The 17,950-nt window shown below is 35.2% G+C and overlaps 2 protein-coding genes and 3 pseudogenes across 5 annotated transcripts; 3 read left to right on the forward strand and 2 right to left on the reverse strand.

The window, feature by feature from the left end:
• Positions 1–4,333: 4,333 nt before the first annotated feature.
• LOC104720589 (putative F-box/kelch-repeat protein At5g38680) lies at positions 4,334–5,378 on the reverse strand (annotated as a pseudogene).
• Positions 5,379–5,961: 583 nt separating this feature from the next.
• LOC104720590 (putative F-box/kelch-repeat protein At5g38680) lies at positions 5,962–7,100 on the forward strand. Its single transcript, XM_019230789.2, is given in 2 exon segments — positions 5,962–6,237; positions 6,240–7,100. Coding segments are annotated over 2 exon segments (1,137 nt in total).
• Positions 7,101–7,633: 533 nt separating this feature from the next.
• LOC147937253 (putative F-box/kelch-repeat protein At5g38680 pseudogene) lies at positions 7,634–8,422 on the forward strand (annotated as a pseudogene).
• On the reverse strand, positions 7,696–12,791 carry LOC104719535 (uncharacterized). 4 transcript variants are annotated; one of them, XR_756632.3, is made up of 14 exons: positions 12,389–12,791; positions 11,918–12,015; positions 11,728–11,814; positions 11,508–11,637; positions 11,201–11,438; positions 10,680–11,113; positions 10,440–10,582; positions 10,162–10,353; positions 9,982–10,072; positions 9,729–9,897; positions 9,529–9,642; positions 9,351–9,447; positions 8,876–8,986; positions 7,696–8,618 (listed from the first exon to the last, which is right to left on the reverse strand). XR_756632.3 is itself a non-coding variant. In XM_010437478.2 (13 exons), exons 1-13 carry the CDS (start codon positions 12,467–12,469, stop codon positions 8,938–8,940), a joined length of 1,923 nt encoding a protein of 640 aa, XP_010435780.2. In that variant the 5' UTR covers positions 12,470–12,791; the 3' UTR covers positions 8,646–8,937. The 4 variants fall into 4 exon arrangements, 2 of the variants coding, with proteins under 2 accessions (XP_010435780.2, XP_010435781.2); XR_015568970.1 differs by having other exon boundaries at positions 11,517–11,637; positions 12,389–12,746; XM_010437478.2 differs by lacking the exon at positions 7,696–8,618 and having other exon boundaries at positions 8,646–8,986.
• Positions 12,792–13,702: 911 nt separating this feature from the next.
• Positions 13,703–17,752, forward strand: LOC104720591 (DNA ligase 1-like; annotated as a pseudogene).
• Positions 17,753–17,950: the final 198 nt, after the last annotated feature.

Raw genomic sequence — 17,950 nt, forward strand, 5'->3', positions numbered from 1 at the left:
AAAACATTTTATACGATTTTTTCAAGTTCTGAAACACTTAGATTATTCATTCTACAGTTTGTACATGTTCTACGAAATTTAGATGGAAAATTTATTGTAAAAACTTTAGAAACTTGAACTTTGTATGTTCTACAAAATTAAGAATATGTATTCTACATTTTTCTTCATTCTACAGCAATTCAAAATATATTTTTCACGCTTTACCTGTATACTAAAAGAAGTAGAATAATTTAGAATTTATAATATATAAAACTTAGAATACCATAGAAATAGAAAGAAAATAAATGAAATAAGGAAAGTCAATATTTTAAAAATAATCTTAATTTATGGTTACGATTTTGTATTTATTGTTTAGATATGTTACAATATATTTTAGAATGTGTATTCTTAATTATTTAGAAGAAACACAAATACAGAAAAAAATCGACATATCACATGACTTAACCTAACGTGATCGGTTGTTTTCCCTCTCTTCCACCTTTCATGGAATTTTCATTTACCTGATTATTGTAAATCTACGTTACTTGTGGTGTATGGAGATTGGGTGCCACCAAGGAGTGGAGATTTATTAATGATGAAGAAAAACAAGATTTGAAACTAATTTTGACGTTTTTTCAAATTTTTAAATTATAACTTTGATGGATATTTGTTAGATTAGTCTAGTCATTGAATATTCACTTGGACTTTGGATGCACACCATATGGGTTTCACAAAAGCAAACTTGTTCACGTTTAAATGTTTTCAGTTACAAAAGATAACACAAGTGACATAAGTCTCGATGATACAAATTAGAAGTGACACAAGTACTAAGCATAACCAAACCACTTTTGATTATTGAATCAAATAAATTGTAGTTTTTTTTTTCTCAAATTACGATTTGGAGGAAAAAATCAATTAAAGGGTTAATAACTGGGATTTCCGTTCTAGTTAGAATAACTAATTAAGTAATTAAAGGGTTTCATTTTTTCAATTAAGTAATTTTATTTTTTAATTAAGGGTATAATTGGCTAAAAAAATCTGTAAAACCTATTTCACCAAACTTATCTATATAAAGTATAGACGGACAAACTTTTAATAAAACATCCTTTATTTCCAATTTTCACTTTCTAAAACATGCTTTCTTTATTACCTAACTAAAAAAAAGTTAAAATAAATGTAGTGAAATATAGAATATTTTATAGCTATAAAAATATACTGTTTGGTTCTTTTACGATACATTCAATGATAATTAGCATAAATATTGTAATTAAGATATATTAATTGTAAACTAAAAATTTATCCGGTTCTGTGAGTTATCAAATTGATAAAAAGAAACAAAAGACAATATTAATATACAATATAAACCATGTGTGTTATTTGAATTTGTGAAAATTATATCCACCTTCTTCTCACTCTCAATGTAGTTTACTTTTTAACATCAAGAGAAAGTAGAAATCAAAGGTAAAGAAGATAGACTTACTTTGTATCTAATCTCAAAGTGAGAAGGTACCATGTGTTTTAGACATTCTTCATCTAGCCATTTGTAAAGACAAACCACCTTTCACATGTTCATTTTTTCATATGCTCCAAAAATTTGACTTGTCCTATTTGTTTGAAAACCTACAAAAGTTACATTTTTAAAAATGGAGTTAGAGTTAAATAGAAAAATTAATACTAGAAAATTTTGAAAATTATTTGAGAGATGGAATATGATGTTTGATGAACACTTGTCCTTGATATTTATAGAGAAACTTTTTATGCAATAATACTTCATTAGTATCATGAAATGTTTTTAAATTTTTTTTTGTCAAACATCTTGGGACTTATGGTGACATTTCAAATAATAAATATAAATTATGTGGCAATTAATACATTAGAGTGTATAATATGATGAGTGTTTTTTTGTGTCAAACATCATCAGAGTTACATTTAAAATAATTAATATGCAATAAATTGTGATTATGATTATTATTAAATCTTGAAAATATTTTAGATTACAAAAAGAAATCTTTGGCGGAAAATTGTGAAATATCATATTTTAAATATCTTGGAATCAATTAGTTTTGTATAATGAATTTAGTTTAGAATAAATGAATTGATCTTTTGGTACAAAGATTAAGAAATATCATATGCTTATATCTTTAAATTATGAATTATCTAATAAAAAATGAATTGATCTTTTAACGTAAAAAGTTGTGAAATAAATATTATAACTTGGTTAACAACAAATAATATTATAATCTTTCATATTTTTATATCTTTATATTACTTTAAAATGAAAACAATTGAACTATTCCATATTAATATTTGATTATTTAATTTATGATAGTTATATGGTAAAAAAATTTTGGTGGAAAGTTATATGGTAATTATATAACTACTAAAAGGACATGTTTTGTGGTAGGAGAGGGGAGACATAAATTATCAAGAAAAATAATAAAATTACAGGCCAACATTATCCTCTTAATAATCAAGTTTACTGACTCTAGTCTAGAATGAAACATATAAAAACCTAATCGTAATGAGAACATATTATTTGCCAATTCATCTGCTTATCTGCTTGACGATTAGCCGCCTCTCTATACAATGAGAAATATGGACAATCAAATCCTATGATAAGAAGTCATAACACAAACGTTTTGAGATAACTAACAACCATCTCTAAATCAACTTATAACTCCAAGTGTTAAACTCGTCTCTCCCAAGCTATATATAAGCCAAATTGTTCGGCAAAAGAACATTGACAAACAATAAGAGATTTAAAAAATATAATTAAATTTAGTGAATTTGAAAAATAGTGTATCTACCTTTGAGAGGAATGAGACATAGAAAGAATAAAGTACCATTTTAGCTTATTAAAACATGAGTTTGAAAAACTTACTTAAATTATAGAAGGTTGTGTTTTCAGTTTTGTAATGTTGAACTGCTTTTTTGGTCACAAGATAAGCTGTTAAGTTGTGTTATAATCAACAAGTGGACATCAAATGACTAAGAAAGTGAAACAAGAGATGAAGTCATTCATCATACTTGCATGCATATTAGTTGTCACGCATTGAAACGACGTGACCCGTTTTTTTTTTTTAATAATAAATAATAAATAGTAAATAATAATAATAAATACACTACAGCTAGTGATACCATACCCACTAGCCACCTAATCACAAACACAACCAACAGCGGAACACAGATTTCAATAACCAATAAATAATCCAATCATAATCCAATATTAATTCCAAATCATAAACTAATGATCCAAACACCATAAACTAGAGAACCAGCAATCCTAAACAACATTCTAGGAGTCCACTCTAGCAACCTAGCATAAGCTAGACAACCAAGCGAACCACTAGAACATCCTCCTCTTCATTGCCTTGATTCCACGATCACACTTTGTCTTTACCTGCACCACAAACACAAATTGCAATGCATGAGTATTTTATAAACACTCAGTAAGGCAATCTTCCCATCTATTGGGCTATACACACAAGCAATAGAGATACTCTAACCATCAAACAACAATCAACAAACAACCAGGCTCTGCATCGACCGACACAAAGCTTGCATCGACCGACACCATCAGGGACCAGCATCGACCGACACAGGGTATGCATCGATCCACACCCTTAGGGACCAGCATCGTCCGACACAGGGTATGCATCGATCGGCACATGATCAACATTACGCGGAAACCCTAATCACATCGACCGACGCCTCCACATGGCATCGACCAATGCTCCTAGGTCAAACCGCGTCGTCCCCGCACTAGCATCGACCGGCGCACATAGTGCATCGACGGATGCTCTTGTCGAGCATCGTTTTTCCCCGAAAATTCTCGCCGGATCTCCGTTCCTGCAACCACAAGAATCGATCCCAAGCCACAAGAAAGCTTCCCAACGCCTCAAAGAACATACCAACAAGCCTAACAACACAGAAACAAGCAGATCAGAGTAATCTCCAGCTTAGATAAGCCATGGTCATGCACTTACCTTTGCCAAGAAGATTCTGAACCTTAAACACGCAGGAAAACACTTCTAGAAGCCTCCTACAACGTCCTAAGCCTCAGATCTCACCAGAAAAGCCACAAATCCACATAAAACTCCAAGAACACCAAGAACACTCTTCTCTCTTCTGTTTTCTCTCAAAAACGGCCAAAGTCGTCTAATGAGACAAAAGAACGACTTAATGGTTTTTTCCTTTTTCCTTTGCCCAAAACGCAGCGTTTAACTTAAATCAAAACGCAGGACATTGAGTCAGCATCGACCGATGCTCCTCCAACATCGACCGATGCTCCTCCAGCATCGATCGATGCACATCCCAAACCGAAATTTCGGTTCGCGGATGTTACACACATTCATCAGATAGTAGCAACAAGAACCTTCTCGAAAACATATTTTATAGGAACTGTAAGCACATGATCAACCCACTCAACTTTTCCCCAAATTTCACTAATTTTGCCCCTTTCAAGCGTAATCACTGCACACCGGAGAATCTTCTTAAAACCACCAAGCCCACTATGAGGCATATTCTCCTCCCACAAAACAGCCATCTTTCCACCATAATCAGCCAATCGAACACAAGCATAAAGAGGGAACTTAGGTAGTCCTACCAAACCCTTCAATTTTGTCCACCGTCTTACCTCAATGCCATACCATCTGAACTCAGTATGTATCATACAATATCTTATCTCACTGCTACACCTTGAATTGTAAATTGAGTACAAAACATTTTCTATCTCACAACAATAATCATATAAAAACATATAACTACTCATTGTCGGTTCAACAATCATTTACCTTTTTTGGGATCGTAAGGGATAGGCACATGATCACAGATTTGTGTTTCTATGTCGAACACCGCGAACTTGTTATTAAAGGAACCAGAATCACCATCTTTGTAGGTTCCTTTTACATATATATTCTGATCAATGACGTAAGTGGAAAGTGACATTGGCTCCACCGGCAAGATTTGAGCCTCGCGCCACGTGTGAGACCGGCAATGCTGTAAATATTAGAACCAACTGTCACGAGACTCGAACGTTGCGCAGGAGGAGAATGAGGGAGTGGGACTGAAGTCAAAACATACCCACTAGACTTCTTCTCATTACTTATGTGACACGTTAGGTTTTGATCAGGTTTCCGACAGAGAGTAAACCAACTAGAGTTGTCAAAAGGATCTAACTTTAAGCACACATAGAGACAACTCTCGGTGTGATCCAAGAGTGATCGGGCCTTGTAAAATTCTGGTGAAGCTAGGAGTGATCGAAAGCTCTTGGAGACAAGGGAGAGAGTCGGATAATACAATCTTGAGACGCGTGCGATACAGCTCAGTAGCAAATTATTGGGAAGGTACGGATTTGAGTTTGATTCCGGCGTCGACGACATTTTCCCGGAAGACGACATTGATGGAATTGTCGATGCTTCTTCGTGAACTTGAGAGAACTAATTTAGGGTTTGGAATTTATATACAAGTTGACTAAAACTGGCACAATTACTTTGGTTAAGGGGAGAATCGGTTAAAAATATGATAATGTTTGGGTTAAGTACTAGTTTTCACTAAAGAGTGTGAAGTATGTCTTCATCAAAAAGGATTTTCATTTAGCATTGAGCAAAATAATTTGTACTTAGTTTTATTAGATAGCCAGTCAAATAATTTTCCTATTTGATTCGGTCTCATCAATTTGGAAAGTGAATTAATAAAAATCGTTAATTGATTTTTTTTTTCTTACCACATAACGATTAGTTTGCCTTTTGGTGATTAAATTTCTGAATTTCTATTTAGCAAAATACTATTTTATCCGGTTCTTTTGGAGTAAAAACCAATGCGAAATCCAAACATTATCAAAGTTTTAACCGGTTTACACCTTAACCAAAGGTAATAACCGGTTTTAATCCCTCTGTATATTTAAAGTCCAGACCCTAAATTTGCTCTCTCCAAGTTTCGAGAAGAAGCATCACGGGCGATTTTGTTTCTTCGATTCCGTCAATGTCTTCTCCGGAAAAGCTGTTGTCGGCGCCGGAATCAAACTCAAATCCGTCACTTCCGGATGATTTGCTGCTAAGCTGCATCGCACGCATCTCAAGATTGTACTATCCGACTTTCTCACTTGTCTCTAAGAGCTTTCAATCACTCCTAGCTTCACCGGAGCTTTGCAAAGCCGGGTCACTCTTGGATCACACCGAGAGTTGTCTCTATGTGTGCTTACAGTTTCTACCTTTTCAGACACCTAGGTGGTTTACTCTCTGTAGGAAACCTGATCATGAAACCTACCTTACGACACAAGGAATAAGAATAAGAAGAAGTCAAGTGGATACGTTTTGGCTAAGGTCCCAAGTCCTCATCCTCCTCCTGTGGTAATTTCGAGTCTCGTGGCGGTTGGTTCTGATATCTACAACATTAGCGGATACAAATCACCTTCTAGCTTCTCGATTTTTGATTGCATATCTCACACGTGGCGCGAAGCTCCAAGCTTGCCAATAAAGCTACGTACAGCTTCTGCTGGCGTCCTTGACGGAAAGATTTATGTAGTAGGAAGCTGCAAAGATGGCAATACTAAATCCTTTAAGAACACTTTTGTGGTGTTTGACACAACCACACAAGTTTGGGATCATGTTCCCAGCCCTTACAGCGGATTAAAACTCAACTTCAAAATCCTATGTCTTGACGAAAAGTGGCACGTGGGGACTAAGTCTGACAGAGAGGTGGTTGCTTACAATCCCAAGGAAGGTAAATGGAACCCTGTTGAATCAGAGATGTGTAGTTATAGGGTTTCATATGGTTATTGTGAGATATAGAACGTTTTGTACGCTGTTTACATGACACAGAAAGGCACTAGTGAGTTCAGATGGTATGACACTGAAGTAGGACAGTGGAGAAAATTGGAGATAGTACTACCTATTAATCTTACTCGTGTTAGATTGGTTAATTATGGTGGAAAGATGGCGGTATTGTGGGAGGAGCATTTTAATTATACTGAGCATGATGAGAAGATGATATGGTGTGCAGTGATTACGCTTGAAAGGGGCAAAAACGGTGAAATTTCGGGGAAAGTTGAGTGGTCTGATCATGTGCTTACAGTCCCTATAATATGTGCTTTGCAAAAGGTTCTTGTTGCTACTATTTGATGAATGTGTGAGTGGTGTATATGATGACACCATGATGAATAACTGTTGTCTGTTGTTTCACTTCTATTTTAAGACCAAAACATATTAAAACTATTGAATATGTTCACTTTTTTTTTTCAGTCATTCGTAAAAACTTACAACACAGCTCATATAATATAGTTATCAAGATCATCATTTTATATTTTAGAGATTTCGAATCATCATTAGCATACAACCACAATTCATAAATAAGGTTATCAACAAATGGGATACTGCATTCAAAATCATATGTCAAAAGAGTTTTTGAAAGAAATGTTCTTGGTGTCTAGTTTATACCTTGAAGCAAAATGTTTTGTTCTTGACTTCAGTCTTCTCCAAAAAAAAACAAGACCACTGTCAAACAATTTAATCGGGTTGGTTCGAACCGCATCTTTACGTCCTTACTCTCTGCAAACACGATTCAATACAACACTTAATTAAGCATATCTAATCTAGATCTTGGAACCATTAAGAAAATAAAAATTAAAAGAATCTAGACTTGTACTTAATTTTAGATGTATTTGCGTTTTGTATTTCGACTTTATCTGGTTTATTTAGAAGTGATCACGTTAACCAAGGCATGAAACGGTTTTAGTCCCTCTCTATATATAATAAAGTCCAAACCCCAAATTTGTTCTCTCCAAGTTCAAGAAGAAAGCATCAACGGCGATTTCCTGATAGTTTCCTACTGAGATGTGTCCCACGCGTCTCAAGATTATATTATCCAACTATCGCCCTTTGTCTCCAAGAGCTTTCGATTACTCTTAGTCCTAGCTTCACCAGAGCTTTACAAGGCCCGGTTACTCTTGGACCACACCGAGAGTCGTCTCTATGTGTGCTTAAAGTTAGACCCTTTTGAGAACTCTAGCTGGTTTTGGCTACAGTCCCAATTCCTCATTCTCCTCCTGTGAAACGTTTGAGTCTCGTGGCGGTTGGTTCTAATATCTACAACATTGGTGGATCCAGTTCACCTTCCTCTAGCGTCTTGATTCTTGATTCTTGATTGCACGTCTCACACGTGCCGCCAGGCTCCAAGTTTGCGCATGAAGCTAATGTCAATATCTGCTAGCGTTCTTGACCGAAAGATATATGTAGTAGCTAGAGATGGCGATTCCGATTCCTTGAAGAACTCATTCGAGGTGTTCTTACAGCGAAACAAAACACAACTTTCACACCAAAAGCGCATGTATTGACGATAAGTGGCATGTGTTGAATAACAGAGCGGTGGTTGCTTACAAAGTTACAATCCCAAGAAAAGTAAATGGGACCTGGTTGGATCAGCGAATGATGCTTCTATGATTTAATATGATCCTTGTTGTGAGATAGAGAACGTTTTGTACTCTGTTCTCAACAGATGGTATCTTGGGAATTGAGGTTCTTGCTGCTACTGTTTGACGAATGCTTCACAAGTATTTTAACAATTGTTATTGTGTATGCAACTTCGTCTCTTGATTCACTTCCTTAGTCATTTGATGTCCACATGTTGATTGTTTAGCTTATCTTGTGACCAAAAAAAGCAGTCCGACATTGCAAAGTTAAAGATACAATATCATGATAAGAATTCTATATAGAATCTGTTGTTCACTTTTCAGAAATTCTTGAAACTTACAAATAACTCATATCTATCAAGATTATTTCATACTTTAGGGAATCCGAATGAACATTATCATACAAACAGAGCTCTTTAGGTTGTTCATAAATCAATACTCAATGCGATTCAAAATCACATGTCAAAGAGTTTTGAGTCAGCCTTTTACCTTTTACCTCATTGCTTATCAGAATCATGTTCTTATGTGCTCACAGCCGAAGAGACTCATCTCTAAGTGATAATAGTATTTGCATTCTTTTGTGCTCGAAGCCGTTTCATCCTACAAAACATAGGATTCAAAAAAAAAAAACATTGAAATGCAATGCAAATATGTACAGTACTGTTCAACTAGCATCGACTGAAGTACAAAATCACGAACTAGTTCTAATTCTATGTAAGGAAATACAAACCAATGAACAAATTAGTGTTGATCAAAGTTCAAGAAAAGCAAAGAAATTGTTCAGTTGTAATACTCAGAAATTCCAACGTATAATTTCAAGTGTTGAAAACTTATAACAATCTGTGGATAGATGATTTAGTTGCAGGCTTTACATATATAGAGAATCAAGCAGTTTTAACCTCTAAAAGTTTCATGGCACCCTTAATAAATTCCTTGAGCTTAAGAGAGAAATAAAATGATTTACCGTATGAAAGAGATGCATTTCTCTATCTCTGGTTTCTGCTCAGAGCTGAAGGAAAACCATTTTTCATGAGGACATACATCAGTCCAGCTTCCTAAATCTGCATACAAACAAAGGAAAGAGATTATAATCACTATACTCTCCGTGACGATAAACGAAGAGTTTGTAAAAATATTCACACCTTGAAGCAAAATGTTTTGCTCATCATTGTAACTCTTCAGTCTCCAGAATATAAGACCATTGTCACCCAATTCCACCGGGTTGGTTCTAACAGCATCATCACTTCCTTGACTCTCTGCAAACACCAGGATACAACACTTAAGCCTTTAAATATGATCATGGAACCATAAAGAATTAAATCAAAGTAGTCTAGATTCGTACTTATGGCTAGCATGTCTATTGCGTTTTGCATTTCAGAATAAACTTCTTTGGTTTCAGCATTTATTCGTGAGACAATTGCATCACGTTCTGTTATCAACAATGGAATCCCGTTTTTCTCTTTTACTGCTTGGGCCAACTCATCTTGCAATTTCTGCTTTAGTCCTTTCTCCTACAACAGAAAGGTTTTAGAATGAATTAAGAGTTGTCGAATTTAAATTGGTAAGACTAAAGACTTGGTAGATTTCAACGTTACCTTATGTTTTGCTGCATTGATCTTTTCTTTTGCTTCCTTTTTCCTTTCAACAGACTCAAGATTTTGGCTATCAATGCAATTTCTCATCACCCTGAAAAATTTATCACAATATGTAAACCATCTAGCAGCATAAATCAAAGAGAATACTTGATTCAACAGATAAATATAACTATTACTTACGATGTGCCAAGCGTCTCATCACATAAGAAATTCAAAAGCTTAAGCCTTTTTGATGAATTCAACTTCTCATAATGAGAAAGGCCTTTTTTAAACATTTCAGGAGGGAAATCATCAAGCTGAACTTCTGATTCTGTAAGACATTCTCCAATTGCAGTGAACCAACTAGCATCAGTTGCAGTCAGGCAAACCGATCTATTTATCCAAAAATGGAAATCAATCAGATATACAGAAAGGGAAGCTAATAGAAAACTTGTACTTTTAAAGGAAATTATTCTTACGTTTCTCCTCTATCCTCTAATATCACAGTAAGTAGTTGGATTATCATCTGCGTGAGTGTGGAATACTGTTGTCTCCTTTTGCTTCGTCCAGATAACATTTCACGAATCACACATTCAGCTTGTCCTTTCCTTAAATCAAGAGCCTATCAAAAAAGTCATATGAAGAAGGTACGAGCAATTAGTTTACCTTTCACATACTCAAAAATCATTTATCAGACTGTGTTTAGGGATAGAACATACCTTCCCAAAAGCTGAACAAAACTCCAAAAACTGAAATACATTTCCAACATCTTCAGGAGCCAAGTCAATGCCAGAAACAGTAATTGAATTATTGCCCTCAGGTAGTTTCACCTCAACATGATCCTCTTCTTTCCTTTTGCGAGCAGGTTTGATTCTTTTGATTTTATCCGCTGCATTCTTTTCCTGAGAAATAGAAATTGAGCTATTGCCCTGAGGTAGTTTCACCTCAACCTGATCCTCTACTTTCCTTTTGCGAGCAGGTTTGATTCTTTTGATTTTATCCGCTACATTCTTTTCCTGAGAAATAGAAATTGAGCTCTTGCCCTGAGGTAGTTTCACATCAACCTGATCCTCTTCTTTCTTTTTGAGAGCTGGTTTGATTCTTTTGGTTTTTTCCGCTACGTTTATTTCCTTGATATCTTTTCCCGTAATCTCTGCATCACAAAACATTCCTGTGTTAGTTTCTTTTCAACAGTAGTACTTGCGTTCTCAAGAATGCATTTAAGATCAAATCCTCTCACTCTTCCTTTTTCCTTCAACCAATACTTTCTTGGTAACTTGTGTCTCATGAACGGGATCAGAAATCTTGATCTTTTTGGAACTGCTCTTTTTCACCACGGCATTCTCATCGTTGCAGCCGTTGTTTAAATCCTTAAGCTCTTCACGTTTAGTTTTTCTCGATTTTTTTACACTAACTTGATTTTGTTCAATAGAATTCTCATGGTCAAGTTTCAGCGGTGAAGGAACAACAACACCTTCCTGCAGATACCACCATATCAAACAAATAGACAAAAAAACACAAGAACCATGCTAGAGCATATCACGTACCGGTTTCACCTTCTTTGTATAGAAATATTTGTCAGAACCACTAGTCTTCAGAAGCTCTGAGACAGAAGAGAACCCAGTCTTTTTAGCGGTGTGTACTAAAATCCCAGTAGGCTTTTGACCTCGTTTCTTCCTAGTAAACGAAAACAGTTACACAAAATTTAACTCTAAAGAAAAAACATAAACCTTGCAAAATCCAATGTAACAAATGATTTTGAATTACATGCAGCAGCTACAGTTACAATTGCCTCTGCATTTGGGACAAATCCAATCTTTCTTCAACGCAACCTCTTGTGCATTCTCCCCATACCTATTAACAACATCAAGCCAGAATCAATAACCCTATCACCACCAGAGCTATATATACATATCTCTTTAAACAAAAATCTCGAAAACATCAAATCAAATCAAACCTGTTCAATATGCACTTGGTACACAACTTAATCGGGCATGTCCTGTCTTTCTTTTTGGTCACACAGGATCCAACAAGATCCGTTCTCTTTTGTCGACACTACAAACACAAGACCATTGATTCAGACAGTTTTTTAACTCTAGTATCGTAAACATTAATTCAATACCATAACAGATCTCGTAAATACACACCAAAATAAGATCAATATGGTTAACAAATTTAGTAAATTTCATCTTAATTTCAAAACCCAGATGAACATAACCCTAAAGAAAAACGCCTAAATTAAAAATAAAAAAAAAAAAAAAAAAAAAAAACAATTTTAAAATCATGAAATTCTCACTATTGAAGACCGTTTGATTGAAGCAATAAATCGAATTCATAAACCCAAATCGAATACCATTATCAACGATGAATACACTCAATCGGATCAATTTCAAATCCAAATTCGAAAAAAAAAATCAAAAATTCAGACCTGGTGACAAGTTTTTCCAGTGGTGGAATCTTCGATCCTTGGTGTTTGTTGCTCGGTCTGATTCTTGCTGACCACCGCCATATCCAGAAGCTCAACCCAAAAAAAAAAAAAACAACACAAACTGATTTGATATCGCAAAATTAGTTTAAGGGTGTGTGTGAGTTTTGTTTATCACACTCAAGTATTTTATGCTTTCAGTCTTTGGAAGAAGTGAGAAATTTCCAAAAGAATTTTGATTTTTCGGTTTTCCCTCGCTACCGAAAATTTTGGGCGGGCGAGGGTTTCGAGTTTTACGTTTTTTTCAGGTGTTCGCGTGTATTTTTTTTTCACCTTATGGAAATGTTAGAAGTTCGTTTTCCTTATGTACAGTAAGATCGGCAAATTACAATCCTTTCGTGAACCCAAATTATTGATTAAGGAGTCAAATTCTATATACTAATTAATTTTAAAATTATTAATTCTAAACATTATATTATAGTTTTACCCAAATCATTCTTTTTATAAACCCAAATTAAAATATAATTTTTTTTAATTGTAAAATTTAAACCCTACCCACTATTTTATAAACCCAAACCAACAACTAATTTTGCTTAATTTTAAAATATAAACTCTAACCACTCTTTTGTAAACCCAAACCGACATATAATTTCATTTTATTGTAAAATCTAAACCCTAAACTCTAACCACTCTTTTGTAAACCCAAACCGACATATAATTTCATTTAATTGTAAAATCTAAACCCTAAACGCTAACCACTTTTTTGTAAACTCAAACCGACATATAATTTTGTTTAATTGTAAAAACTAAACCCTAACCACATTTTTGTAAACCCAAACCGACATATGATTTAGTTTAATTGTAAAATCTAAACTCTAATCATTATTTTATAAACCTAAACCAACATACTTTCGTTAATAAAAATCTACAGAATTGGTTTCCTTAACTTGTTTTGTCTTTTTATTTTAATTTTGGTTTATTTTATAAATATGATATGACATGGCAGTTTGTTGTATTTTGATTGGTTAATTAAGAGAGGGTGAATAAGAGTGGTTCACCCCCAAGAATTTTTCTTTGTTTTCGGCGCAATGCAACTGTTTATTTTTCAACTAATAATGGTTTAACAGATACATTATTTTCGCTCGTTATAATAGAAAAGTGCTGTAGTTTATTTTTGATAAAGTAGTTTTAACCGTTTTCTCGGTTGAATTTATGATGAAGATTTTCATTGGAATGGAGAAATGTTGGATAAGATGAAATCTTCACCATGAGTACTATTTGGTGCTATTGGAATGTCAAAAAAAATTTAAATGAGCAATGGAGGTCCAAGGTGGTAAGCTAGCAAGAGTTGGAAAACCAATGAACAATGAGAACCAATGCACAAGAATGTAGTGGGAGTAAAGTGGATATTCAGGTTGAAAACCAATGTAAAAGGAAATGTGATCAAACACAAAGCCATTTACTGGCAAAATGATTCACAAAACAATATGGAGTTGTGCTCTAGTCTCTAGACATGAAACAATCAGACTAATTTGTGTCGTTGATGCCGCGAGAATGTAGCTATTGTTTCAGCTTGATGTCAAAAATCTGCATTCTAAACAACACTATATATGTTGAGCAATCAATTGGCTATGAAGATAAAGGGGAAAAAGATTATATATTTTCTGTTTACAATGCTCTCATGGCAGACAAGTAAGCAAGATAATATTGCTCACCACCATAGAAGCAAAATATATGGTCTTATGTGAAACATCAAATTTAGTAATGTGTTTGAAAAGAAGATCTTAAACACATTACAATAAGCGTGTATGAGGAAGAATTTAAGAGCATCTGTGGTGGCACAAAAGATGGAAGAATCTCTTTGATACGACCCAACCCGTTTTTTTAATAATAATAATAATAATAGCTAATTAGCTAGTGGTCTCATACCTACTAGCCACCTAGCCACAAACAATCAACAGCAGAACAAACCAACCCAAACCAATATCCAATAAATAACCAATAAATTAATCAATATTAATCAACATTAATTCATAACAAAGAAACCAGTAGTCCAACAACATGAACTATAGAACCAGCAACCTAAACCACGTTCTAATGACTCAACTCTATCAACCTAGCATGACCAGACAACCACCAAATGAGACAATAGAACATCCTCCTCTTCATTGCCTTGATTCCACGGTCACACTTTGCCTTTATCTGCACTACAAACACAAATTGCAATGCATGAGTATTTTATAAACACTCCGTAAGGCAATTCTCCCATCTACTGGGCTATACAAACAAGCAATAGAGACATCTCTAACCATCAACCAACAATCAATAACCAAACGACAACAAACCAGGACTCTGCATTGACCGACATCAACCCATGCATCGACCGACACCAATTGGGGTTGCATCGACCGACACAAGGTTCACTTGCATCGACTGGCACGCACACTGCATCGACCAATGCATGCTCGACATAGCACGAAATCCCTAATTGCATCGATCGAGGTCTCCACATGGCGACTGATGCGCCTAAGTAAAATGCATCGTCCTCGCATTCGCATCGACCGACACAAAGTGCATCGACCGATGCACATGCCGAGCATCGTTTTCTCCGAAACTTCTTGCCGGATCTCCGTCCCTAAACCACCAAGAACACAAATCTATTGTCACAAAAAGCTTCCCAAACCACTCTCAAGTCCGCTCGCACAACCGCCAAGAACAGGACTTCGCCACAGACCTCTACTCCGCCTCGCTCCCGGAAGAAAATTAAAGTCGGAGAAACCAAAGTCACTGATTTGCCAAAACCCTTGTCACGGATCCTGTTTCTGATCCCACAAAACCCATATCAAAGTCTAGGGTTTTGAGCCAAAGGGTTAAAATTGATGTAATGAAGAGAAAAACTGGACTGCTAAAAGAGAAACCTTTGTGAGTCCGATCCTTAAATAGTGTGTTGGTGGGAGAAAGGAGATAAAGTTCAGTTCATGTTTCTCTCATTGTCTTTTGATCTGATTTCAAACGAGAGTGGCCACATTGTGATCACTAATATTCTATGTAACATGTTGAGAACGGTTATCGCTACTACTCCTGATGATTTACTCGCTACTGTCTATCTCGCGGCGAACGAGATCGCCCATGCTCATGAAGGACTAGAATTAGGAGTTGGTGATACTTCCATTATCAAGGAAATCTCAGAAGCAAACTGTGGAGGAGGTTTCGAAGCAAAATAAGGTATATAATATGTTGATTAAATGAGGCTGTGTTTGGTGGACTGTAAGGGTTATTTTTTTGGAGTTCTGTTTGATCACTTAGCTTGTCTGTTTTTTTTCTAGGAACTGGGAGACTTATGGCGTGTTGTAGAATTGCTTGCAGCAAAAGGAAAAGCCTTCGTCTCTGACTATGTTGTTCAAGCTCGAGCCACTGACTGTTGTCAAGGTTCTAGATAGGTTTCGACAAATTGCTAAGGTATATATGCTTAGTGTTTTTGGTTATGAATGAGTGTTTTTTACAATCAACCTTCTTTGTCTTAACTCCAAATCGCGTGCTAATCATCGCAAGGAAAGTGGAAAAGATAGTAAGAAAAGGAAGAAGAATCGAATGTCGGCACTTCTCATGGCAGCAACAGACAGTGAATCCAATTACCTAACTCATCTACTTCAGGTATTAATTAGGCGGATCAATCATGACAAATGTACATGTTGCTAGCTGTTCATTGTGGACTTTATTACATTGCAGGGGAAATTGCAATTAGGGTTCTCAGGTTCTATTGTATTAGCTGCCTTGGGACAAGCCGCTCTTTATATTCAAGAGCACTCAAAGCCACCTTCAAATTCCTAGTCTTCTTCAGAAGAGGTCCATGTTTTTTATAAAAAAATATATCAAAAATGATTCTGAGCTATGTGAGTAACAATAGATTCATCCTTCTGCTTCTGTTCTTGTAGGCTGCAAAGATTGTTAAACAAGTATTCACTGTGTTTCCTAACTATGACATGATTGTTCCTGCTCTTCTAACCGGTGGTTAGTGGAATCTTCCTAAAAACTGTAACTTAACACTTGGTGTTCCAATTGGATCCATGCTTTCAAAACCTATTAAAGTTGTAGGCGAGATACTGAATAAATTCCGGGGCAATGTTTTCACATGCGAATACAAATATGTTGGAAAACGCTGAACGCGCACAGGTAAAACTAATAGTCTAAAACCCCATGAACGCGTAGCTATTCCTAAAGGAGAGTTATTTTATGTTATGGCTTATCGATCAATTACTTGTAGATACATTACATGGAGGAATGAGGATGGTTCATATAAAATTTACTGTAGAGATGGTAAAAGAAACACTGACAAGTACCCCGATGTTATTCTTGCGTTATCAAGTTTGGTGTGTTACTTGTTGAACACATTAGCTAGAATCAATCTTTTCTTTCTGCTGAAATAAGTGTAATGTTGTTCTGTATGCAGATTAAAAAAGCCCTCTGTGAAATCTTTTATTTTGGATTGTGAGGTTGTTGCTTTCGACAGGAAGAACAATAAAATTCTTTCGTTTTATTTTTATTTTATCAAATAGTTGCTTTCCACAGGTTGATACTTTAGCTATTTGATACTATCTAGGTTTTTATATTTCTTGTATTTTTTAGGATTTGAGTACCCGAGGTCGCAAAAATGTGAATGCGAGAGATATCAAGGTTCCAGTATGCATCTTTGCTTTTGACATGTTATATCTAAATGGCCAACAACTTACTAAGGAGAACCTTAATATTCGCCGAGAGGTGAGCCATATCAGTAAATCATAAAAGGATTTGTTTTTTTTTCTGAAGTTTCAATTAAGCATTTCTTGTGTAATCATTCATGTGCAGTTTGTTTCTAGCAGAAGCTATACGGTTCATTTGAAGAAGATCCAGTTTGTAACTACTCTAACATCTAGTGATGCCGATGATATACAAAAGTTTTTCGACGCTTCTATTGATATATTGGGTATATTTCTAACACTTCTCTGTATCTCTAATAAATTTACCACCTCGTCATCTTTAATGTGATGTTAATTTTGCAGCGGTGAAGGTTTAGTCATTAAATCATTGAACTCGGGTGAAACCTATGAGCCTGCAAAGTATAATTGGCTAAAACTGAAGAAATACTATAAGAACAGGCAATTATACTCTCTTTTAATTTTTAACAACAAAATAATACTCTCTTTTAAACAATTTTGTTAATGGAAGATGAGTCCTTTACTGACACTCTCATTTCTTCAAGTCTCTTAGTCAACCTTGGTTTTAACGGTTGGGCTACTAGGTAGTGGACTTTCTGAAACTGAGCTAGAAGAGTTGTCTTCTCGTCTTTTCTCTAAAGTGATTGCTAAACCACAAGTAGGATATTTATAACTCTTGTCTCTGACATTTTTTTGGCTGTATTATCATATATGTTTCTTGGTTGAGTTCTTCTTAATTGTAATGATTCAAATAACCTGCAGCAAAACTACCAAGTTAGGGGCAGAAATAGCATAATATATTTGCATTTTTAATATGTAACAAGCTAATTCATGTGTTGTAGACCTCTCCTAGCATGCTAATTTACTAATT

This window comes from Camelina sativa, chromosome 10 (genome assembly GCF_030686135.1).
Source record: "Camelina sativa cultivar CO46 ecotype springtype chromosome 10, ASM3068613v1".
NCBI lineage: Eukaryota > Viridiplantae > Streptophyta > Magnoliopsida > Brassicales > Brassicaceae > Camelina > Camelina sativa.

Bases quoted from the DNA above. Each gene is read 5' to 3' on its own strand.
- LOC104719535 (XM_010437478.2), bottom strand. From the start codon at position 12,469: ATGGCGGTGGTCAGCAAGAATCAGACCGAGCAACAAACACCAAGGATC. The intron at 11,114-11,200 runs GTGAGAGGATTT...TTTGTGATGCAG, and splicing joins GGTTGAAGGAAAAAGGAAGA to AGATTACGGGAAAAGATATC. The intron at 8,987-9,350 runs GTAAATCATTTT...TATGTTTTGTAG, and splicing joins AAATGCATCTCTTTCATACG to GATGAAACGGCTTCGAGCAC.